General features: G+C 33.2%; 1 protein-coding gene across 2 annotated transcripts in view; it reads right to left on the bottom strand.

Annotated features, from left to right (window-relative positions):
- Positions 1 to 19,253: 19,253 nt before the first annotated feature.
- The window catches only part of LOC130053141 (collectin-12-like), a 36,615-nt gene continuing 29,117 nt past the window's right edge, over positions 19,254 to 26,751 (bottom strand). For both annotated transcript variants that reach the window (XM_056159802.1, XM_056159801.1), the window contains exon 5: positions 19,254 to 19,533. In XM_056159802.1, the coding sequence (XP_056015777.1) occupies positions 19,277 to 19,533 (257 nt within the window). In that variant the 3' untranslated portion in view covers positions 19,254 to 19,276. The remainder of the gene's footprint in view (positions 19,534 to 26,751) is intronic.

The raw sequence follows: 26,751 nt of genomic DNA, 5'->3' as shown, positions 1-26,751 counted from the left end.
CTGTTTAGTGTTACAAGTAAATATTGTTATTAATACACTTACTGATTCATTCAATGACTGTTTGATATACTTTTAGTATTGTTGAGGTAGATACATTACTTATTTCCATTCGTTTGTCAACTTTAGCATAAACCTGTATGTTATTATATAGATCGATAGTTTATGGGTTGACCTCTACTTCCGGGTCAAATTGCTGTTTTGGATTTCACCTCTATTAATAGTCATGTCCTGTGAATTTCAGCACGTTGACATTGTAAGTAAACAAAACGCTATTTTTTTTATGTTGATACATGAGATGTTGAATGAAAAGTAGTATTTAAATTGTATAATTGTAATTATATGTGAGATTTAACAATGGGACTATGTTGTATGAAACGTTTTCCGTTTACTGCAAACGAAATATGTCTTTAGTAAACGAAATTGTTGAGTGAATCGGTTAGACGGATTTTAACGGAGTATAAACAGAACGAATCCGTTAATTTTCGGTTTGTCTGCAAATTTGGGTTTTTAAAGAAACGTTTGGGATTTTCCTAAAGTTTTAAGATGTAAGTTTATTTAGTTATTTGGGAATGTAATTGAGTTAAAACTGACTGAAATATTGATAAGGATTTTGAAGGGATTAAGAGATCATATATTTCCATAATTTGGGAATCTGATCAATATAGATTTTGTTAATCAGTGTAAGTAATTGTATTAAAAGTCACATATTATGAGTTATCTTTGAATCAGACTTTACAAAAGTAAATTTTTGTGAATTTACTTGAGTTCTGAATTGATTTGGGGAGAAATTGAGAGGGAATGGATTAATTCATGCTATTTTGAGGAGGTTATATAATTCATCTATCTTGTAATAAAAGGGATATTGTAATCCAATACATTGTGCAACTTGAAGCAGACTCTTTATTTTTATTTTGGTACTTAAATAGTACCTGATGTCATCAAAACAATTTATCAATATTTGAACTGCACCATCCTGACAGATTGTTCAAAGCAGTTTAAAGTGTAGCGTCCGGACGTTACAGGACGTTGGAAACCTGCAATATGTCGTTTAAGTATGAAGTATTGTCATGTATTGAAGTTTCCATATTTTCATAATTAACATAAATAACATTTATGAATATATACTTTTTCTTTGGTTTCACCCTTTTCTGTTCGGTCTTTACAAAAAAAAATTGCAAAAACCGTTTGAGCTTGGATTTATGTTGTCGGTGTAATATCTATTGTGTTCATTGATATACTGATATTTAGGTTCTCTGATCTGTTGTTCGTGAACAGTCATACGCCATTTTAAGGTGTCCCCTGTCTGATGTAATTATCGCCGCATCCTGCACAGGTAATCAAATATGGTTGGTAATAACATATGTCGTTCCCATTTTATGTATATTGAAGAATAATTTTTGACCCTTGTGTTATGTTGCATAAGTCTGTAACATTAGTCCTCAACATCGTACCTTACTTTTGTCTATAAAGCATTTCATTAAAATCATAAACTTGTTCTCTAACATTATAAATTTTAAAATAGTATTTGTCCAACTTTCATTTTTATTCCTCATAAGCGTGTAATAAACCAGAAAAGATAAAAACAATTCGATAGGTTATATGAGGAATATGTTCTGGTTCCAGTTCACAAACATTATCTTTGTGTGGAAGGTTCATTATTCAACTGTATTCTAAACGAACTTGGCATTCATTACATATTTCGTAATCGTATTTATCGCCCAACTGCCCTTTCAAAAGACGAAATTCTTGAAAATGATACTTCAGGTTTACACACATTTAACACATCAGCCAATGGGATGGGTGGATATCAGTTACCATACCTATACTGGATTGCTAACATTCACAAAACACCGCGTCCTATCTTTGCTCCTCGCGAAAATATTAACAACTGTGAATAAATTCAAGTGTACTGTACCACAACATATGTTTGAAATTGTATAAATTCTTTGGATTATAAACAATTCTATACATATCAAATTTGAAATCGCTAAACTTTTTTCCAAATTAAGAGCATGAAAACATATTACTTTCTTTAACGTTTGACACAACCATTCCTCACGATAAATTAAATTCTGGACTATTTGGCACCAAACACAGTTGATTCTTCAGCAAAAGTGGAAAAAAGAAATCTTCATATCTAGTGATCAGTCATCCAAAGAATGAGTTTGTTAAGCACCACTCTGATTTTACCTACAAGTACTCTGAAACTGAACGGGGAGCGTACATTGAACAAACGAAAAGCGCACAGTGAATGCACAGAGAGCGCACGGTGAACGCATGATGTTCGAATGGATAAATGGTAAAGTAGAACGTTTCAGGGAATGTACCTGGTTCCAATGCAGACAGCGCTGCACTCTTGCATAATATACGTCAAACAACTTGGTTTTCTGTCTCATTTTTTTTCGAAACATGGTTCCAGAGTGTTGTGTTGTGTTGACCACTATTAAAACGTTGAAGGTCTGCACTTTTATAAAAACACTCTATGGATGAAATAGCGAACATTGATCAATGTCATAATCCCTATAAGTAATGCAAACTAGATAGTTGGGCAAACACGGACCCCTGGATATACCAGAGGTGGGATCAGGTGCCTAAGAGTAGTAAGCATACCCTGTCGACCGGTCACACCTGCTGTGAGCCCTATATTCTCATCAGGTTATCCATAGTTAAAACAGTGTGCCAAGAACAACCTAACAATTGGTAGGAAACACGTCAGAAATCATTTGACCCAATGATAGAATGTATTGACAAACTAGATCGTTATAACGAATAGAGAATTAGCGAAATGCTGACTTCAATCGACACTGTTCGTCATCATCACCTTGCATACTATTGAAACCTCTGTACCATCAACTTGTTTGCCAGTATCTTGCCTCGATTCAAAAACTGACCATACGCTGAACAAGCTCTTGTGTATCGAATCAGTTAAGAGATATAAACACCATATGCAGGTGATAATGGATTATTCCTACATAAATATGAGAAGTTGACAATGGAGAAGCTGAAATCACCCGGTTTGTCATACAGTTGAGTTGTCAGTTTGCCGTTAATGTCTACTTCCAATTGAATATCTAAGTATGAAGCAGAAGTGGACGACTCTGTTATGTCCTTTATTTCGAGCTCACAGGGATATATCGAATCGACATATAAATGATAGTTATTATTGTTAATAAACAAAACATCGATATATCTGAATGTCAAATTGAAATTGACAGGGAAAAAAAATGTTTTTGTCACTTTGAAGAACATATGAAGAAATATTTGATTCCTTTATTTTTCACATGTATTTTTATATTTACAACCGAAACCCGGAGAACGAGGACGAGTTCTTGTATGCAAATTTCCCTTCACCACCATGTGTCCTTATCCAGAGTCTTTTGTGACCCGAATGGCATGTGCGTGTTACCATGGCAACAAAGTTGCATAGCAACCAAATTATGATGGTTTTACATTACTTATGCCAGATTAAGTCGATGTGCCAAATTCAACCGAAGTCAATGTTATAGTTGATAAAATATTAATACTGATAGATAATTTATATTGTATTGTTGCTATGGTAACAAAACAGCAAACTTGATGTTCACATTCTTTTCAAGTAAATCTCATTTTGTTATACATCATGCATGTTCTTCAATCATAAAAACTCTTAATTTGTAACAGATAATTAAATCAACGCATAGTTTTTGTTTTTTATTTTTTTTCAAATGTGCATGATTTCTATTTGTGTATTGTATATGTATCACAAATTGCATTGTATATCTTTAGAATTCATCAAAATAACTACCATATTTAAAAATGCATATTTGAATATTTTAAACTATCCTGTAAATGTTTTCACCTTGCCAATCGAATTAAGTGTGACATTGAAATTGAATCATTGATCTTAAAAATTGTTCAAGTTAAATAAACTAAATAGAATATATAAAGATTGTAATTAAAAACTATCATTGATTCATGAGGAATTACCACCCCTCTGTTCGCCACTTAGATTACGGCCAGTGGGTTCCGATGATGAATATTTCATAATCGTATCCTATTATAAATGGTATACCTTTATTTTAGAATCATATATTACAAAATAGACAAGATAAGCACACACAATCTTTTTTAATTTTCTAATTTTGCCCATATATAGTCATCAGATATAGCTAATCGTCTTCTCAATAGCATAAAGGCAACTAAAATATAATGTGATATGCTGTCCTGATAGAAATTCTTTCCGGTTGAATGAACCACACCCTTTCATATCCTTTGAGGCAACATAAGCATCAAACATACACTGGTGCTTCTGACTTGGTCCCCACCAAAATGGCAATATGACACTTCCTACAAAATCAATAAATAGTATTCATTTTAAGAAAAGTACCAAGATGGATATATGCAAGCATACCAAAATCTCATGTCCCATCTAAAATGTATTACTTGTTCTCCCCATGTCATCTGCATCTACTACTACATGTAGTTTTAATATGTACTCCTTAAATTATATGTTTGAAATCTTATTCAAACCCTTTTCTAACGGTGGGTAATAACTTACTTAAATATATGTATTCTTATCTGGATTTAGTTTTATCTAAACTCTAAGGTAATTATATGACCTCAATTAATCAACACATGTTGAAATAAAAAAAAATATGCTAGAGTTCCTCATTGACAATATCTTCGTAGTCTTTGGTGATCAGGTCTTCCAACAGTCTGTTGGAATTCCCATGGACACGAATTGTGCTCCTTTGCTAGCTGACCTGTTTTTATATTCATATGAAGCAGAATTTGTTCAAAAACTTCTACGTGAGAAGAAAACATCTCTCGCTGTGACCTTCAATTCGACTTTTAGATATATCTATGACGTTTTGTCTATTAACAATGATAGCTTTCATTCATATATCGATTTGATATATCCCTGTGAGCTTGAAATAAAGGACACCACCGAGTCGTCCACTTCTGCTTGATACTTAGATTTCTTTTCATTTACATTTTAAAATACAAATATTTTACCTACTTATACTCAGTTGAGTCAGTTTTGACAAGAAATAGCTAGTCCAAAAGGCCTGTTATGAAAATGTTGGCAATCTGACTGTTTTGTCTCCATGTAAACATTAAATAGGAACTGTAGCAGCTACATGTAACTGTAGTATATCAATGATTGGGTATGCATTCTTGTCCCAGCATTTTCTTGACACTGATTTTTATCAGCTACCCACATTCCTATGTATTAGCGATTTCTAAATTGTTTTATGTGTCAACTAAAGCTGCAAGGTACCAGAAAGATGATGCTACTTAGGTCATAATCTACTTACACCAGTAAATCACCCTTTCATTTCATTTCTTTATTTCTCGACTAATCCAACTTTAGTGGGGGGCCCAACTGAATATGGATGGCCTTTTGGCTTGTGTCAGTACTTTCTCCATAAGTACATAAGTGCATTTTTCTAATTACTTTGTTGCAAATAATTTCATTCATTTCCATGAATACAATATTATGTGATGATGGCATTAAAAAAGATTTGCAATGCAAAATAAATACCGATTAAAATTCCCAAAACATCCATTGTTTATAACAACACAATTTACAGGGGTGGGGTATTGCTGTTGTTAAAACAGGTTTTGGTTTTGTATCAAAATTATAATATGGGTTTATGTGTCATACATGTAGATGAATGACTTATAAGATGCATGCATTACAAAAAGTACTGCCCAAATTCCAATTCGGGGTGAGGGTGGGGTATTATTTTGTTTTTAAAAGCAAATTGTGTGTCCATCTTGGTTATATTAAGAATATGAATTTAAAGTTGTCTTCTTTCTGTCAGACTTATCCTGATTGTTTTCTATTAGATTAAAATTGTACATTTTAAATTGCAGTCTGTGAAGCTCTCAGTCAGTGCAGAAAATAAATTAAACAATCTTCAATTATATGTTCAAACTTTATCTAAAAATGAGTTTGTAAACAATGACTAACACACTATATTTGTGTTTGCATATATATCAGTATTTTTCTGTAAACTATGGGCATGTACAGTTGAATTGTTCAGTTGAGTACAGTTCGTTCCATGAAAGGGGATGAGAAATTTAAAAAAAACAGGTCATCAAATATTCTCCAACAGTTTCAGCCTCTGTGATTTTCTCGGTGGACACATTCCAGCTCAACAATCTTTAAACAAGTTCCAGCCATGTTGGATCCACTTAAATTTTAATGATCCACAACTGTGTTGTCATAATGATGATGCTGAGTCTTGTACATGTCTCAAAGAAAACATTTCTGTCTTAATTTCATATAGAACATCCAATCTTGAATCTTCACCCCTGACTGTCAGAGCTACAAATGTATATTAACAATAAGAAATATTTCTTGCTGATTAATAAGTTTAAATAACATCAGAACTTCAAAATGAAATTAAATTGACAGATTTATGAATATTTACAAACGTTAATGTTAATGTGATAAATCTTATTCACAAACACCTATCGGCACAGGCATATTTTGCTTGAAGTTTATATTCAACGGTGAATTGCATGTGGAATTGGATATATCTATATATTTGTTTACTGTCTAGTTATTTTACAAACTGAGGCAAAATAATTATAGTAAAGTACTTACGGATCTGAATTGTTATGACAACAGCATTGAACGCATTTAATAACACCTGTGCGTTTGAGGGCATATATTTCATGTTAAGGCGTTGCAGCAAATTAATTCTATTTTTAAAAATTACACACAGCATAGCTTAATTAAATAGAAATGAAAATTAGATGAAAAATGAACATGCAAGGTGAAGATAACGAACAGTGATCAATCTCATAACTCCTACAAGCAATAGCGGAAATTTTAAAATCAATTTATTTTCTTAAATGAAATATGACATCTCTAATTTTTTGATATGTTATTCTAGTAGATACGATACACATCAATGTAAGAACAACTCACCAGTGGTAGTGTTTCTGCACAAAATTGAAACATTTTTCTCTCATTTTCAGTGGGATTTTGGGGTATTTGAGGGCATATGTTTCATGTTAAGGCGTTGCAGCAAATTAATTCTATTTTTAAAAATTACACACAGCATAGCTTAATTAAATAGCAATGAAAATTAGATGAAAAATGAATATGCAAGGTGAAGATAACGAACAGTGATCAATCTCATAACTCCTACAAGCAAGACAAAATAGATAGTTGGGAAAACACGGACCCCTGGACACACCAGAGGTGGGATCAGGTGCCTAGGAGGAGTAAGCATCCCCTGTTGACCGGTAACACCCGCCGTGAGCCCCATATCTTGATCAGGTAAACGGCGTTATCCGCAGTCAAAATCAGTGTGCCAAGAACGGCTTAACAATCGGTATGAAACACGTCAGGCAGCATTTGACCCAATGCGAGGTTGTATTGACGAACTAGATCGTTATAACGACCATAGAATCTGGGAAATGCTGACTTCAATCGAGACTGTTGAAATCCCTGTACCATCAACTTGTTTGTCAGTAGCTTATCTCGATTTAAAAACTGACTATACCCAGAACAAGCTCTTGCATATCGAATCAGTTGAGATATATAAACACCATATGCGGGTGATAATGGAATATTGCTAAATAAATGTGGGAAGTTGACGATGGAGAAGCTGAAATCATCCGGTTTGTCATACAGATGAGTTGTCAGTTTGCCGTTAATGTCTACTTTCAATAAAATATCTCAGTATGAAGCAGAAGTGGAAGACTCTGTGGTGTCCTTTATTTCGAGCTCACAGGGATATATCAAATCGACATATGAATGAAAGCTATCATTGTTAATAGACAAAACGTCATAGATATATCTAAAAGTCGAATTGAAGGTCACAGCGAGAGATTGTTTCTTCTCATGTAGAAGTTTTTGAATAAATTCTGCTTCATATGAATGGAAAATTGAATATTTACTGAGGGGCACGTCTTTGCAAAAAAAAATTGGATGTGTTGTTGCCATGGAAACACGAGTTAGAGCCCATTTTTAAAGGTGTCATGATTAAAGGACTGAAGTATGTATACTTTGTTTAAAATTTTGTCAAAATCCGTGTCGGTCGTTTTCCACATGTTCTGATGCTTACTGAGAATCGCTCTTAAATACACTGCTTTATAGGTACCTATACAATATTAAACTGACCTGATAGCAGACGTAATTTTAGAATTATCCAATTAAATTCATATCGTTTGTTACAATGTTTTGATTTTCATTCAGACTAACCGCTTATGATGGAATATTATGAAACCCGATGTTTAAAAGTATTTCTAAAGTCATTTATAAGCAAAACATGAACATTACAAACGAACTACAATTGATTTTATTGAACTTGGTGGCTTTGATTTGCATATTGTTATATGCTATGTTCTATGTTATGTTTATTATGGTTATATTGGTATAACGTTATTAAGTAGTATTTACAAATTTAACGCGCTAACTTACATAAACGTATGACGTTATCAGTTTGAGACGTTACTACGTCATCACAACAACAATAAATAAAAGACAGCTGTTTTGAGAGAGAAGATCAGTCAACTACAAAGAGAGAGACTCGTTACACTTCAGAAATAAGACAGTGGTAGGTACCAAATAATACTAAGTCTAGGTTGCATGTAACCACATATTCATTAAGAGTGACATAACGTTTTATAGTAATTTACAAGCCCTTTTAGTGGTAGGAACGTCCTGGATTGGTTCGTCACTGTATACTTAACTAAATAGCGTTGTATCAACCAAACGAGTTACCATTGTATGTGTATATACAATTTGACCACGGGATCGCCGCAATAAATGTTATAAACTTTATATAGAATATCATTCTTATACTTATAACTATCAAGTGAAGATATTATTTCAAATTGGACTATCAATTGGTCATCGTTCGTCATATAAATTGTGGTCAACAAAGGCAACCATTTCTACCTTGACAATTTATTAGAATATAAACAGCGGCCCATGATTACATGATTATGTAAGTACCCCCATACCCTTGGTTTCGTTACAATACATATGATAAATGTATATCTAAGTATATTCACAGTCACATATTAATAACTTCTTCAATATTTCATTGTAGCTCTATTTTAAGAGAGAAAGAAAGATCAGATTTAAGTATGGTTCCATGTAAAAATCAGGCAGAGGGTGAAAAGTCGATCGTCAGAGATTGAGCCGATACTTATATATATAGTAACATTGTTTATAGGAAATCATTTGGTGATAATATTTTTTCATATGACGCACCTTCACAGAGCTGTGTTACTAAAAATATGATACCCATGTTTTGACCAAAATTTACCCATAAAAATGCTATATATTCTTAAAAGTTTTGTTAAATGAAAAGATCATACATTTTCAAATGGCTTATTTAAAATGAAGAAGAAGGCTACTGTTTACTAATTTCTGTTGTCGCAGTGAGTGTGTGTTATGTGTTATCATGGTAACCGTTGCTGTAGTTAACGAAAGGATTTTCTAACGGAAAAACATTCCAACTTTAAGACCATTTTTCTCGAAACAGCAAACACTTTCAAAAACGTTTTATAATTAGACGGATAAAGTAAATGCTATTGAATAATTTTTAATCAATATTATTTTGAAAGTTTTTACTGTATTCGGAATAAAATATATGAAGATTGTGAAAAATGACGGGAAAATAATATATTTTCATGTTTTTAAGTTTTCTTCTACTTACAAACTATTCAACAAGTACACTTTTCTGTCATGTTCTAGTAATTATCATATCTTAATATCTAAAATGATCTTCTTTATGTGTTTACATACCATAATGATATGTCTATAGATGTAAATGCTAGAAACGATGCATAGCATTTTGGGTCGGAATCGAAAGTCAGATTTCCTCAGGTTATTGTAAACAACTTATTAGACCGGCCTTTATAGGATATTTTGCACTGAATGACGAGTTCAACTTGCAAATATTTTTGGCTGGATAGTTTGGAGTGGGTGGATAATTGGCAGATTAAAGAACAAAATGCTTGATTGGCAATTGTTTTTCATTTTGAAATTCACCTATCAACAACTGTTGTGAGGCTGGTCAACGACGTATGTTGTAAGTTGCTCGAATGACAAAAGATTGGTATTATAGTTCCCAGTATAAAGAGAATGAATGTCCATGCTCTTTCAAAACGCATATCTTCAGAAAACAAAACTGAAAATACATTCAACATGTTCAAGGGAATCCTTTATGATAAAACAAAGATATAATTTATCAACTTTTGTGTTTTACCCTAAATAATTCATTGAAAATATCTTTTATTTGAAAAATCATTTTGAATTCATTTTTGCTCTACGTAATATGAAATTTAAAACATTTATTTCAAAGCATCTGGACATTCAAAACTTTGGCTAACAATTCTAGAAACGTGATATGGCTCAAATTTTAAAATAAACTTTAGCACTTGATTTCCTTATGAATCCTTTGTAAGAGTGGAACAAGAACTTTTAGTGAAATGTACGTTTTTACAGTCGTATACTTTATATGGTTGTTCAGGAAAAAATAAATATGAGAATAGAAACTGCAGACATTTGTGTAATTAATATTGCAAAATTTAGACAGTTTATATTGGCTTTATATAATTTTATGAAAATACATGCAAGGTGAAGATAACGAACAGTGATCAATCTCATAACTCCTACAAGCAAGACAAAATAGATAGTTGGGCAAACACGGACCCCTGGACACACCAGAGGTGGGATCAGGTGCCTAGGAGTAGTAAGCATCCCCTGTTGACCGGTCACACATGTAATGTAGAAATGGGATTTTTTTTAAATTCAATAATGTAGTTTAAAAAATGTAAGTTGACTCATTTATCATGTTTATGGCAATATATTTTACCAAGTATGATTACAGGTTGCTTTCAGATGACAAAACAACCGTGTTGTACATAATCCATGTAGACATTAGTGTCTGTAAAGTGAATTGAAAATGAATTCTTAATCATTTCATCAATACATTCCATTATATATAAGATTTTTTAGCAGTTGCAACTTTTAAGTTTAGATCCTTTATAAGCTGTATACTGATAAATGTACACGGAAGAGTTATTTGAAGCTTAAAATTTTTATTTCAAAATCATACTTTTTTAAAAGTGTAACCCCAAACAAGGCATAAACATGATAAAGGAGTAAATGAGCACAGAAATATATTTGTTACGAACATATTTACAAAGCAGAGGCAGATCCAGAAAAAAATATAAGGGTGGGAATGGAGGGGTTGTGACTCATGTCTGTACCTTCTCCATCCAGAAAGGGGTGGGTGAAGAGCCCAAAAATTGCATGAAAATAGAACATTTGAGCTATTCTATGATGCATCACATTATACATGTATTTTTGCATGTCAACACAACGTTCAACCCATTGGTGTTTAATTTTTTCATAAGTTGTTTCCCTTTCGAATTTAGGTACATTAGGAATTTCAGTTGAAATAATTTGAATAAACACCATATATAAGAATGCTTTCATGTTTATTTCACAATTTGTTGTTTATTTCTTCATAAAGTTTTGATATTTTGTTTGGCTTCTATTTTTTTTAAACTGTCTTGATGTTCAACATTGAATTTAAGGACTCCTTTGCTTTCCTTTTGTAATATTGTCATGTACTTTCACTTGGTTTGATTGATTTTCCTCCTGTCACCACTTTAAGTATGTCCTTGGCCTTTGCAGAGACCTATAATATAAGATATATATTGATTTTCAGGACACAAGAATTTACTTATTGTTCTCTCCTCAATATATAATGTATATTTCTTTAGTTTTTGAGAATGTTTGAACATTTTATATCATAAAACTTTAAAGTACACACCTCAGAGCCTAGTAATCATAGTACACATTGATATTTAAATTATACATTCTTCACAAAAAATGCATAAATTTGTATCGGCTTTACCTATTTTATACCGGAAATTATTGGTAGTAGAGATATCGTGATTAAGTCTGTATTGACACCATTGTAATGTGTTGTCATTGGTCACCAGGAATGAAGGATAGTAAATCTATTTCCATTGTACGTCAATTATTTCAAAATATTTAGCCCACTTTTGCTTACCCTTAGGATTTACTACTGATTTATTTAAGATCTCATCATATGTTTGTATCATTTTCTAATAAGAGCAAAGACTTTGATATTACAAGGAATCAATTGACATAATAAAACTCCATTCCCACTAAAGTTACATTTTTTAAAAATCAGATATGATAGTTTGTTTTACACCGTTGCATGTTACATAATTTGTTTTGATATCAAATTTAGTTTGAAGATTATATAGTGACAAAAAATTCATTTTCATCCAGTAAGTCCAATAAATGTGTATGCCTTATTAATACCCAGCCTTATGGAAGACAGAAAAAAGTTCATTTTTGTACGATTGAATATAAGTAACAAAGTAAGATTTTTCACCCCTATGGAAGCCTCTAGGAAAAGGAGACGCATTCGATCAAGTCATTGCTGATTATTGACAACAGGGAAGATGTATCAATTGAAATTACGATTATCATCTTTGCGGAAACGACATCCATGAATTGATTTAGGTACGTTTCCGGGCGATTCATATTTTACATAATATAATGTTGTACCGAAATACGACTGATGGAATCAACATTTCCTACATAAATCGTTTTTGTCTTACCCAACTTTAGTATTCCTTATACGAATTGTGAAATCAATTACTCATTGTTGTCTCCACATTTTCATCCCATCAAATGGGTAGTTGGGCCACCACGGAACCTTGGACAAACCAGAAATACAGTAAGTTACCTAGGAGGAGTAGATATCCAATGTTGACCGGTCACACCCCCTGCTTTGAGCCCTATTTCTTGTATTTTGATTGAAATATTGCAGACTGTTTAACACCCAGAAACGTGATTTACAGTCTATTGAAATGATATGCATTAAGTTTTAAAAGTGGTGTTTTAGCAACGACACAACTGCTAGACCAAAACATTGAACGTTTTCTTGCTATAAAAATCAAATAATCAATGTTCGTTGGATCTATAAAGCGTAACTATTTGTTCTACACATAGCTATTAAACTACTGCAAGATTCTCAATCATTAATGTCATGTACTCATGACAATATTTACATGACAGGGAGCGGTCTAGAACATATTCAAACGTGGGTTGCGACCCAAATGGGGTTGTGACCCCAAAATGGGAAAATGATTTTTGTTAAGAGTTATTCAACAATCGGAGGCGTAACCCCCTTTACATTCGCCACTTCATTACTTGATATACAGGGTATATACCTTTCTATAATGCATTAATTTAAACATATGAAGAGACATTTTATTCCTTTATTTTTACCACACATTTTTTATTTACAATTGAAACCCAGAGAAGGACGACCAGCTCGCGTATGCATATTTCCCATCTTGACCATGTGTCCTTATCCAGACTCTGTCCTTCTTCATTCTAATCACTGCTGTTGCTGAGGAAGACTCGTGCTGGGAACTGCCAGATTTACCGTCAGCAAGATTGTAACCAACTAGTTTTCCATTAATGACAATTTGTGTGTTAAAATATTACCCAATGTTCGTCAAAATAGTCCATGTAAAAGAGTAGCTACCATCTGTTGGTGCTGTGAATATCCCTGTGTTACTGTTATACGCAGATCCAGAGTTTAGAGTTATTTTCCCGAACACAACTACAGCCTGGCTACCGAGAGTTTGAAGAGAGGACGAAGTTCGGGCATGGAAAGCAACGATTCCTGTTTATAAACATATTTAACTGTGTAAAAAATTAAGTTATAAAATTACATAGAATGGCTCAAAGGAAAATGATTCATTAAATTGCATTAGAAATACGTGTTTAATTGCTTGCCTGCATAGTTCAGTCAGGAATCCAAACAAACCAAGAGAAAAATAGATAATAAAGATATAAGCAAATGTATGTGTTCTTCTAATAATAATCAGATGCATACCATGATCTCTTCCTTTGCAACTTTTTGTTTTGTATCCCATTCCTCGACAGACAGTGTTGTATTTGTTGTATTTACTGATGAAATCCTGTGTGGTTTCTTTTGCATACAGTTCAGTCAATATAACCACTAAGACTAATATCAGCCTGAGCATAACCATGGGAATCCTGTAGAAATAATTGAAATATAAGATATAGTCGTTTCACGATTTATTTAAATAATTGTTAGGCGAGTGCAGTATGTAATTGTTTGACGCATCTAGAATGTATCTTGGAATGTGCATCGTATCTCATTTACACTTGTATATAATTTACAGAAGGACAATCAACCTACAGACAGAGTTTCAAGCAAGAAATATAACAGAATGATCCAAGTTAAGGAAATATGCAAAGGTACATTAGTTAGGTATACATGTGATATATAATGTTATGCTTTAAAATATAAATTGTTTTATTTTTGGGTTTTTTTTTTTGTATACAAAGGCAAATAAACATTAAATAATAAGTAAGTGTAAATTATATCGTGCTATCAAATTAGATATACAATCATCTTACATGATTTTGACACAATCTCTACTCTACAGCAAAGTAATGATAAGGAATATCATGTCTCCCAAAGTAGGAGTTGGATATTCCAAAAGTTCCCACAACACAGGCTGCTTATAAACCACTTCATTTGCAGTGTTTAGATTGTGTAAAATTGTAAATTGATAACAGGTGTGTATAATTTTTGAATTGTAATGGGTATACCCGTGAAGTGAAATATTCATGAAGGACAACAATAAAGAACGAGGTCCGATTATAGCTGTACTCCATCCTGAAATCCTCACATTCGCGTTTGTTTCCCTATAAAGTAAAAGTTCGAGGACAGACAAGTGTAAGCATTTAAAATGTATATTTTATGCAAGAAAAAAAAAAGAAGAAAACGAACAATACTCAACAAAAAAGTTTTGATTATGAATAGTCATCAATCTCATAAATGATTACCGTCAAGCGAAAACCACCCTTAAGTGCATTGTGACGTTTATCGAGAAATCAAGCGGTAAAGTCGACGTCACGTTTTTACGATATGACGGCATGATTTTCTGCAACGTTGTTTTTTCAATCACATGTTAGGCGCTTCCTTGAGTAGTCATGGAACTGTCAGTATGCACTTTAAAACACACAAGTTTCATTTATCTGTTATATATATAATTATTATATATTATATCGGTTTAAGTGTTTAGTATTGATGTTAATTAGTGCTATGCATATACTGGATTTTCGTCGAAAATAAAAAATATATTTACAGGTATTTCCCTTTCTTCGGGAAATACAGGTAAAATGAAAGTCTATAGAAATGAAAATATTTCACCTGACATCCTAAATTTATGTGTGACATATACCAAACAGTCATATTTTTAAACAGACATATTTTTAAAGCAACGTTTATATGGGTTTACGCCCCCCCCCCCCCTCCTTCCCCTATTTGAAATATTAGATCGATACAATATGAATTGCATGTATATAAAACAGCCGTCCGATTGTTGTGCTACCTGTTGGTTTACTTTCTGCGGTGTTTACAAGTTTTACAATATGTACTATTCCTTGATTGTGAACGTACATATGTATCTTACAATGCTGTAAATATGTACAAAATAGCATCGAATCCTAAAAATAGCCGATAAAGTTTACCATTGCGTAGCTATACAGCGATACGTTTAGTAATAATTATGTCGCTCACCTTTTGTTCGTACGTAAAAAAAATGTTAACAATTGTATTTTGGCAACACTAACCTGAAATTATAAAATGTTTTGCAAATACTAATTTATTTCCGAAATTAGAAAAAATCATCTTGTAGATTCAGCGTTCTGCCCTGTAGCTTTACTCTTTTACACACACACATCTCTCAAAAAAAAAATGCTTGACAAATAATTGAAAATATTTCTAAAAACCCGATGATCAATCAAATTATTGTATTTCACTTATGACGGTTAATAAAATATTTTGTAAAATTTTTAGGATCTAGACAATATCAACAATGAATATTTTCCCATGAAAAAATCTTACTAAGCAGAACGCAGGTGCGTGTTCTATTTACGAAAACAGTGATGACGGTGAATCAGACGATATGTCAACCGATTTAGAGGCCCGGGTACACATGTTTGGGGAAGGGATTGCCAACTTACCCCATGATCCTTGTACAGAAGATGTGAAATAACGATCTTTAATTGAAAAGGGATGTGGGTGTGCGAAAAACTGTATTTCTACATTTAGTTATTCAGACATCAGAGAACACGCCATTTCCTTAACTGAGATGACAAAAAATGAAAGACTTTCATATTATGGCGAAGTTTATAAAGTTGAAACATAAATTGTAATTGGAATTTCCACTTCCAGATATTTTCATTACATAAATAATATTTAGTCCCCTCCCTAAATCAGTTTTCCCTTGAATTTTTTAAAGTCTTTAACTGGTTCGAGTCATCAATGATACGACCACTAAGCCCCCGTGACTGGTTCGCGTCTTCATGATATAACCACTAGATCCCTGTGACTGGTTCGAGTTTTGAATGATATAACCACTAAATCCATGTGACTGGTTCGAAACTTCATTGCTTTAACTACATGTACTAAGCCCAGGTGAATGGTTCGAGTCTCCAGGGAGGAAAAGGAAAAACAGCGACAATTGTAAGATTTTCTCTAAAATTATTTTTTCATATCCTCGATATGAAAATGTCTTGCATGGTTTCCGAAAAAGGATTAGATCTTATGTAGTAAAATTACCATACTTCGTATGCCAAACTGGGTAGCTCAGTGGTTAGATATGTAAGGGCCCCGGTGTTGTAACATATATTTCCCCCCGCAGACCCCCCCCCCCCCAGAAAACGGGCCCGGGATAGGTTTCCTCAGTATATATTTCTCCCTATGTACAAAGTCATTATAGAGTTTCCTCTCGGGCGGAAAAACCGCCCTGGTATAGAAAATCCTCCTCCTATTTCCGGATTTCATTTGTTATAATTTAATGAAATAGATATGCTCTCATTGATATTACGATATTCATAAACAATATGCTTCCCCAAAGACTTTAACGATGTTGACCAATGTTGATATTGACTATCAGTAGGACCTTTCGTAAAAAGTTGACTAAAAGATATACAATTAAAATATCTGAAAAGTAAAATACATTGACTGTACAAATAAAAGTAATCTATTTTTCTCATTCATCTCAATTCAAAATTTTGAATTTAAAAAGCATTAACTTCTTTCCAACTTCACTATTTCAAATGTTAGATACTATGAAATAACGATAAAGACTTGAGATGTCTGAATGAATTTTGATATTCCATTATACGATTTGAATAATTTCGTTTTAAAAAAAACCATGAGATGATGATTGTTCACGATACACAAGACAAAAAAAAAAGATTATAAGACTCTCTTATGAGTAGCCATGAAATATAAGGTGATTTCACCCGAGGGTTGCAAAAAAGCTGTGAAATCCGAGGCTTTGTCGGGGGTTTTACCGCTTGTCTGCAACCCCGAGGGTAGAATCATCTTAATATTATTATTATAATATAATATTGTTAATGACAACTCATAAGAGAGTATTTTTCTCTTATATTTCTAGAGTTTTCCATTTTCCTTGTGCCTAGCGACGCCATTTTGAGAATTTTCCAATTAATTAATTATTGGCTGTACATTAAAAATAACACTAGAATCGATTTCTACGACCTTCATTTTGGCAACTAGGTTGTCGACAAAAAATCGGCCGACGAGTTTATGTGAATTGTATTAGAGTTATTCCTCTTTGAATAAATCAATAATCAGGATGATGCGTGACTTAACTCGACAGTCCATCAGTGGGAAACATTTTGATAGATCTAATCAGAATATGAACCCACAACTGCACGTAGTTTTCTTAGAGGAGCATTGATATTAATTGAGCAGAGATATTCCAAGTGTTTTTTGTTGGTGAATATGGACATGGATAGACTTTCGTGTTCCGCGCGTAAACTTGCAAGGACTCGAGTCTGATTGATATTGAAGGCATTTATTTCACCTGAGACACAAACAGTAGACGTTGACAGAGTGAATGTGGAGGTAGGCCTAGAACTAATAGACCCTGTGGGCTGGGTTTTTGTGAACTGGCATAATGCACCGGATGATATAGGTGTATGAGGAATTTGTGATTGTTGTTGAATGTTCAGTAATTGTTCAAGGAATGTGTACTTTTGTGTTCGGTCGCATACACCTGGAGATTATCAGGGACATTATAATATGTCACTTTTTTGTACAAGAGCTTTGCAGACGCTAGTGTTCGTCAATCGAGGCGAGGTAAATTGCAAGTTAGTTGTGTATTGATTATGACGTCACGGGATATGTAAGATAAACGTCACGTGATATGCAAGATAGAAATATCTTACATACCTTTCTTTTATAGAATATCTGTATCTTACATACGTAGATAGGAGAAAAAATAAGAATCCCTGGATCTAGGTAAGCAATATACCTTTAGTAATAGAACTGGAAACGGATACATAGCTTAAATGTAAGAAGGGGAAAGGGTTACTGTCATTTCGGGGGACATTTTATACTGGGATGGTTTTTCCTAGGGGGATTGGGCCTGGGTTAATTCTTCCAGTGGGAAAACTCTATGCTACAACACCGAGATGAATGCCGGGTAGTTTCACAAATGTGTTGACACTTCTTTGTTACATTTGTAGAACATGGTACAACGCATAAAAGTGAACGTTACATTTTTACTTGCAACTACCAGGTACTATGAAAATACGCTACCTCTGAAATAAGGATATTGATATACCAAAAGATTTTTTTTTTGTAGAGACGAGACAGGATCTTAATGACTTTGTGCCGTCCATTATCTTGTTTTCCATTTAAATATATATGTATTGTGCAATATATGTATTGAATTTCCCTTTGAAATATGTCAGTGGTATGCAAGGTGAACGTAACGAACAGTAATCAATCTCATAACTCCTACAAGCGTTCTTTGTGAAGTCTTGCGAATTATCTCTCCTAAGTGGAAATCTTTTGTATCAGGAGTTATCTCCCGTATTTGCTCGTGAAAGTCTTGCGGTTTCACATTACTATTCCACATGTAAAGATTCTTTCATACAAGTTTTGCATCAACTCATGGAATAGTACACTTTATTTGTCACACTCACTCGCTCACTTGAGTTATTCATACTCTATTCCATTATTCAACTCATGCATAATCAATGTGGAACAATTCAGTATGTTGTGACTTTTTGTGAGGTTTAGCTAACTGTTCAGACAGCATACAGATGTGAAATGTTGTGAAAAAGTACTTGATGAAAAACGTCACCTATGTATCTAAATATTTCATAGTCAATTGAAGCTTTATTCTACTATTCAAGAGATATTTCACAAATAAATGTATCAAGGTAAAAACAATATCGATCATTCCATTTGCCATTTCTAAACAGTTCAAGACAGTCTTTTTCCTCTGCTTCCGTTGGTAAACCTACACTCGGTTCACCCTCATTCCAGGCGGTGAAGGTTATGGGTACATTGGAGTAGCTCCATCGATATTGACCTTCAATATCGACATCACTTCCTCCCGTCCAAGCTGTACAGTCGTCAAATAGGCTTATTGGACAAGTGTCTGAAATAGATATAAATGATAGTGACCTGCGATTGGTAACATGATGGAATGTATTAGAAGTTATGTTTATGTGGTAATAAATTAAATAGTTTTCTAAAGAATAAAAATTCGACGTTCCAAATAAAATTAATTAACTTATTGACAGAGTACGAACAGGGTAAAGAAAACAAACAGTGGTCGTTCTAATAGCTCAGACATACACAGAACACAACACCAAGAAAGAGCAAACAAATATCATTGATCCATTTATCAAGATGAGGTGCCTATGAGAAGTGAGTCTTGATTAAACGGAGTAATTTATCGTAAAAAAAAAAAAGCAGGTAAAGTATGGATATAGCAGCCTTACAATTCGACCTAATGATATCTTACATTGGGAAATGATATAATTAAAATGGATATAGACTATGCAAGATACAGTCTTTAGATACAACGAGGTACGGTCTTTAAACCAGATCGTTCAAAGCTGATTTTTCATTAGCCTGTTTCTGTCTCAAACTTTATCATACACATAACAAAAATATGAGAAGTTGACGATGGAGAATCTCACATCATCAACCAAATATGAAACAGATTGAGAAGATTTCATTCTGTATTTTATTTCGATATATCAAATTGACACATGAACTTCTTGGAATAAAAATGGTATGAAATGATAGGCAAACACAATAAACAGTGATCGATTTCATATCATCTATAAGGAATCTTTATCGTGCCAAACTCAGTTTTTGAGATCTTATCTGAAGGACCGCCCCAATTATTTGTCTCTTACGACAAGCAAGGAGTATCGTGAAAATATACATTCTACGAAATAAATCAATATTTGTCATGTTTACGCATTGTGTATTCTGGGGGTGGGGGGGGGGTGGGGTGGTGGTAATGAAAGGCGAAGATAACAAACTGTGATCAAACTGCTAAAAGCAATACAAAATAGAGTTTGTCAAACACGAACTCTTGAATACAATAGAGGTGGGGTCAGGTGCCTAAGAGGAATAAGCATCCCCATCGACCGGCATAACCATCTTGAACCTTATAAGTTGATCAGGTAAAAGGAGTAATCTGCAATCAAAACCAGTGTGCCCAGAACTGGCCTAACAATCGATATGAAACACGTCAGGGAGCATTTAACCAAGCAGTAAGTTGTCTTGACAAATCAGATCATTATTATTACCATATATTTCGCAAAATGCTGTCTTTAATTGAGATTCTTGGAACCCCCATAACATCAACTTGTTTGTGAGCTGTCTGTCTTGATTGTAAAAACTGATGATCATACGTAGAACAAGCCCTTGTGTATTCAATCAGCTGAGAGATGTAAACACCATCTGCAGGTGATAATGGCATATTGCTACATAAATATCGGGAATTAAAGGCGGTCTCTTTTATTTTCAGTCCACGGGGATATATCGAATCGACGTATGTATCAAATGATTAAACAGATAGCTCTTACAAGTTTATTGTTATTTCGGATTTCAAAAATTTCGATTGAGCATCATTGAAGAGATATTATTTGTCGAAATGCGCATCTGGTGCATCCAAATTGGTACCGTATACGTTTTACATTAAACGTTGGCGATATATCTAAATATCGAATTGATGTCCACAAGATATTTTACTCATGCAGACGCTTTTGAATAAACTTTTATTCTAAATAATATAAAAACAGGTCAGCTGACCAAGGAGAAAAATCGTGCCATGGAAATTCCGACACACTGTTGGAAAGCATGATCATAAAAGACTACAAAGATTTTGACACTATTAAACACCAGCTTGATTTTTATTTCAATGTCAGAGTAATTTTGCGAGGAATCAGAGTGTTGTTAAAGTAATTCCACCCTCCTGTGATGTCATCAGATTTTGCAATGTCAGTGATGCAAGGTGAAGATAACGAACAGTGATCAATCAATTAACTCCTATAAGCAATGCAAAATAGATAGTTGGGCAAACACGGACCCCTGGACACACAAGAGGTGGGATCAGGTGTCTAGGAGGAGTAAGCATCCCCTGTCGACCGGTCACACCCGCCGTGAGCCCTATATCCTGATCAGGTAAACGGAGTTATCCGCAGTTAAAATCATTGTGACAAGAACGGCTTAACAATCGGTATGAAACACGTCAGACAGCATTTGACCCAATGCGAGGTTGTACTGACGAAGTAGATCGTTATAACGACCATAGAATTTGCGAAATGCTGACTTCAATTAATGATTTATTTATATTTATGTATGATAGGAACATTGATTTTGTTTGAGTCTTTTCCTATAGTTATTGTAAAAATCTTGTTAGAAATAAACTATTTCAAAAGTCTAAGTTATAGATGAATTATCAATGATACGTTTAAAAATATTGAATCCAAGGACAGTAACTCCGTTTCTTTTGATTTCTTCATCAAGTGTATTATGTGATAAATTTCCTTTATTTTTTAAAGACATTTTGTATATTTTTGTGAAGACCCAGTTTCCTGAAATTGTTATGAATGCTACTATCTCGTCCTAACCAGTTTGTATGGAATCTTAATAACGCTGTTTAAGAAAAATTGCAATTGTCTGACGGTGATATATGATTCTGTTTATGTACGTCTCACATCTTCAAAAGTGTGATGACCTATGTATCTTATTGAATAATTTGTTGGTTTTAACTCTAAGGAATGAAAATAAATACACTTTTTAAACTTGTATCAGCTAACACTGCGAGTATGGAGTTACCTTAACAAAGTAATTTGTCGGGATGGCTGGTCACTATATAAGAATGTTTCCGGTTTTTTTTTTTTCGTTTGTGTTGAAGAAGCAACTGCCTATGATGTCAAAAGTCTAGTCTTTAACTTATCATGAAGAATGGTCGTGTGTAGTGTAAAGTGATACGTTTGGATACGACTGATTTGAGAGTGTTTTACGATTTCAAATTTACTAAAAGTTCTTTAGAATGTTTTAGATTCAATCGATATGCGTGAGCGGATCAAATAATCTAATTTTAATTAGATTGGATTAGAATTCATATTTCATTTACACCACTGCAAGCAAATGCTGTGGTACAGTGGTTGAAACAAGAACAAGAGCATATAGGTGGTAAAGTATAAGGCGACCTATATGTAGAGAATGCAAAGTTTGTAATTAGCAAGTTTAGATGCAGAAGTATAAGTATATCTGTAGGGAATACTGGGTGTAGACTTGAACTTTAAGTATGTTGGCATACAGGCCTGAACTTTTTTTTGACGAAGAATGATGCTTATGACGGCGTCAATTCCTGTCGTAGTGAATTTGAGTTTATAGAGCTGGCAGCATCATTATAAAAACGTGGTCGACAGGGGATGGTTACTGCTCCTAGGTACCTGATCCCACCTCTGGTGTGCATAGACGTAGCTTGGGTTCGAATATTACGGAGGCAGGGGGTCTGGGGGGGCACAGCCCCCCAGAAGCTATCGACATTTTAACAACGTAAAAGGTGGGTTTTTTTTTCCCGAGTCAGCTGCCTCGGTTGCCTCAATGGAAGCTACGCCAATGGTGTGTCCACGGGTACGTGTTTTCTCAACTCTTTTTTATATTCCTTATAGGATTTATGAGATTGATTATTCTTCGTTATCTTCCACCTTCAATCTAAGTATAGAGCTGAGGACCACTGTATGGAATTTTCTGTAAAAGTGCAGTGTAGAAGTCTATCTTATAAGAGTACAAAAATAGGTCAAGTAATAAAAAAAATCCAATTTGTCTCCATTACAAATGACTGTTGAAAGATATGTTTACTAAAGTAAATGTATAAATGTTATACGGATCTGCAAGTGAAATGATACGCATGCGCAACAAAGTAGTGTTAGCGTGATGCGATAACAATTTCATGCATTTAATTATTCCTCTGAATACTCATAATTTGCTTAGTTTGTGTATCAATCGACTCCAAGTCATGAAACTGTATGAAAAACTTATTGAATACATTCACGTATGTAGTGATGGGTATTTTAGACCATGAGTTAGTAAAAATAATGGGCGACCCCCTAGGGAGTTTTGCAAACAAGTATATTTTGAGAGTACATAGTCCCTAGATTATAAATCAGGTTGTTTGATATTTCTACGTGGGGGCGTTTACGAGTTTTGGGGCAAAAACATGAAATTTGAAAAAAAAAGTATAGCCGAAAACTGGAAAAACTCTTCAGATCTCATATAGATGTCATTGACATTTTCAAACAAGTATTATGTGAAATTATGTAACCCTTTGATTGACAAGATGTTTGACATAAATAAGTGGAGACGTTTATGACTTCTGGGGCTAAAACATGATTTTTTTTTCTTTAAAAATCTCCGAAATATGGAAAAGTTCTTCAGATCATATATAGATAATATAGACATTTGAAAACAATTATTTTTTGAAAGTATGTAAACCTATAATGGTGAATAAGATTGTTTGACATTAATGCAAGGGGACCTTTTCAGGTTTTGGGGCAAACTCATGAAATTTGTAATTAAAGCATTGTTTAGAATTGGAAAAACTTCGAGAATCTTACAAATATAATATGGACATTTGCAAAAATGTATTTTGCATTAAAGAACTTAATCCCTTGTTTATATATCAAGTTGTTTGACATTAAGGCGAGGTATATGAATTACTGAGTTATTTGTAAGAGATATTCTTGCATGCAATATTGATCCAGAATTTGTAATCGCATTGCAAATAGTAGTTTCAAACTCTTGAGTCTGTGAGTAACTTCTACAACCAGCCGCGAAAAACACTGCATGAAAAAACGGCTTTACAAAGCAAGTAAATGCAATGTAAATTTTATATTTACATTGCCTTTGAATAACTTTACTGATTTAAGGCAAAGTTGGTAAACATTAACTTTAATTTGACTTAAAGTTAATGTAATGTCCCACATTGTCTTAACTTTACTTCAATGTAAATATGAAATTTCATGGACTTTAAGGTTCATTAAACTTAGTATTTAATCAAGTAAAGCAGATATATGATGTCCTGAAATTTCACCTTTACTTGTCATAAAGTTACCTTCTGCTGACTTTACTAGACAGTAAAGTTCATCATTATACATCTTTAATATTCCTAACTGGCTTTTCTTGGAAGTAAATTTCATCTTTAATAATTCTTAATTGACATTACTTGAAAGTAAATTTGATCATTACTTAAAAGTAAATTTGATCATTTGTCATCTTTCATTCAACTTATCAAATTAAGATTAATCAAAAATGAACAAAAAATGAGATTTCAATAAGCTTTTTTTATTCAAAGTAAACTATCAAAGATATTTTCTGGTACATATAAAAATATTTATTCTACTATTATTAAGTACAACATACATATACTTGTATAAGGGAAAACTAAAATACAATTAAGTCCTTGTCACATTACCTTTTTTTTCAAATTGTCATTACACAAAGAAAATTGCCTGTAATCAAAATTATCATTTTTCAGTATTTTGATTTGAAGATTAATGTGAGGAAAACATCAAATTTAAGATGAAAACATTTACAAAAGTTACTGTAGCAATAATTTCAGACCAATTATTCAAAATAGTGAATAAATGTATAAAGAACAATCACATATTTCAAACACAATCACTATATTAAAGTTTGATTTGTTCCAATATCACATTTAAAAACAATAATATTTTCACATAGTTGATATAATAAATTTGTATTTGTAATAAAAACACCTTTGTAAATTTCAAATCAGAATAATATCAAATGGATCATGGTACAAATATTGTGATATGTATTTATACAGAAAATAGGCTTATTGTCCAAGTCCCAATGAAGATCTCGTCTAATTATCCAAAAGAACGCATCTGCAGTCTTGGGTTTGTCTTTGTCTTTTATAGATCCCCCATTCTTGTTTCGACGAGTCTATTTCTTCTTGCAAGACAAATTTCTAAGTATGTTTTAAAGGAGTTGCTTTCCTATGAATATCGGTATGTCAAGAAGCCCTCATCATCTTCTTCATCGCTTGGCATCATTCCATTAGCACACTTGGATTTTGTAAAATATGTAACCTTTTTCTTCTTCCCTTCTGTCCACTTTCTTTGCCAATGGCCTATTTCTTGGTTTCTGTAATTAAAAATGAAAAATTATATTCATACGGAAAATAAAAACTGTACTATATTTGGAATAGGCATGGGTTGTTTGTTTGTTTTATGTCCCGTCGAGAAATTTTCACTCATATTGAGACGTCATTGGTTGTAGGTTTTTAAAGGTCATCTCCGAAAGACCCGTGATTCTCACTTCAAAATCCTGAGCATTTGGCAAAAGAGGAATCACTACTTATGTTTACATCTTAGGTTTGACATGGCTACGAGCGGGGCTCAAATTTACCACCTCCTGGTTACGAAACAAACACTCTACCACTGAGCTACTGCGACCAGTCACAATTACTCAAATATGTAATCGATCAATAATCAACAACTTAAAGAAATTTTGTGCAATTGATTACAGTCAACTTTGCCCTGTAATCGATTGCAATATATTACTTTAGAGGATGTACTTGATTATTTACTTTAGATTTTTTTATGTGTACATGTATGTAAATATAGAAATGGTGACTATCGTATGTTAATAACTTTAATATCAAACATGTACACGACTCATGTGCATTGTATCAAATCTTCAAGTTATATTCAGATGATTGATTTGTATTGAATTACTTTGAGAGCTTGTAATCGTTAAAACAAAGAGTATTTTAACCATGTACCTGTCCTCCTTTATTATAATGTTCTCTTATTCCAAGTTACTATTGTAAATCAAATCTCAGTTGAACTGAAATAAGAATTTGGAGTAATATTACATATATATATACTGGTATATTAGATGCATACAGATAAATATGACACATTGTTAGCCTGGGCAAGATCAAAAGTTCAATGTCTGATAAAAAAAAAAATCACAGTTTTCATGTTGACCCAAATCGATTATCATGCAATAACACAATAGTACTAAATAAGACTATATACATTTTCTAATTCTTATTTTAAATGTTCATCAAAATGTAATAAATGTAATTTCCAATGAGTCACTTCAATCCTGCTCACTTTCTTCCTGCTGAAGTGCTGCAATTATTCATATCATGTATTATAATAAATAGAATATTGGATGGGTGACCGAAACTTGTGAGATTTTTTACCCCCTTCCCTCCCCCAAACTATTTCAATTAAGATTTTCATCAGACATTGAGCTTTTCATCTTGTCCCTTAACTTGCTAAATTACAAAATAAAAACTAATGGTTAT

Source organism: Ostrea edulis, chromosome 3 (genome assembly GCF_947568905.1).
Source record: "Ostrea edulis chromosome 3, xbOstEdul1.1, whole genome shotgun sequence".
Lineage (NCBI taxonomy): Eukaryota > Metazoa > Mollusca > Bivalvia > Ostreida > Ostreidae > Ostrea > Ostrea edulis.
Note: the sequence above shows the minus strand (reverse complement) of the source record. Positions and strands in the feature narration are given on the sequence as shown.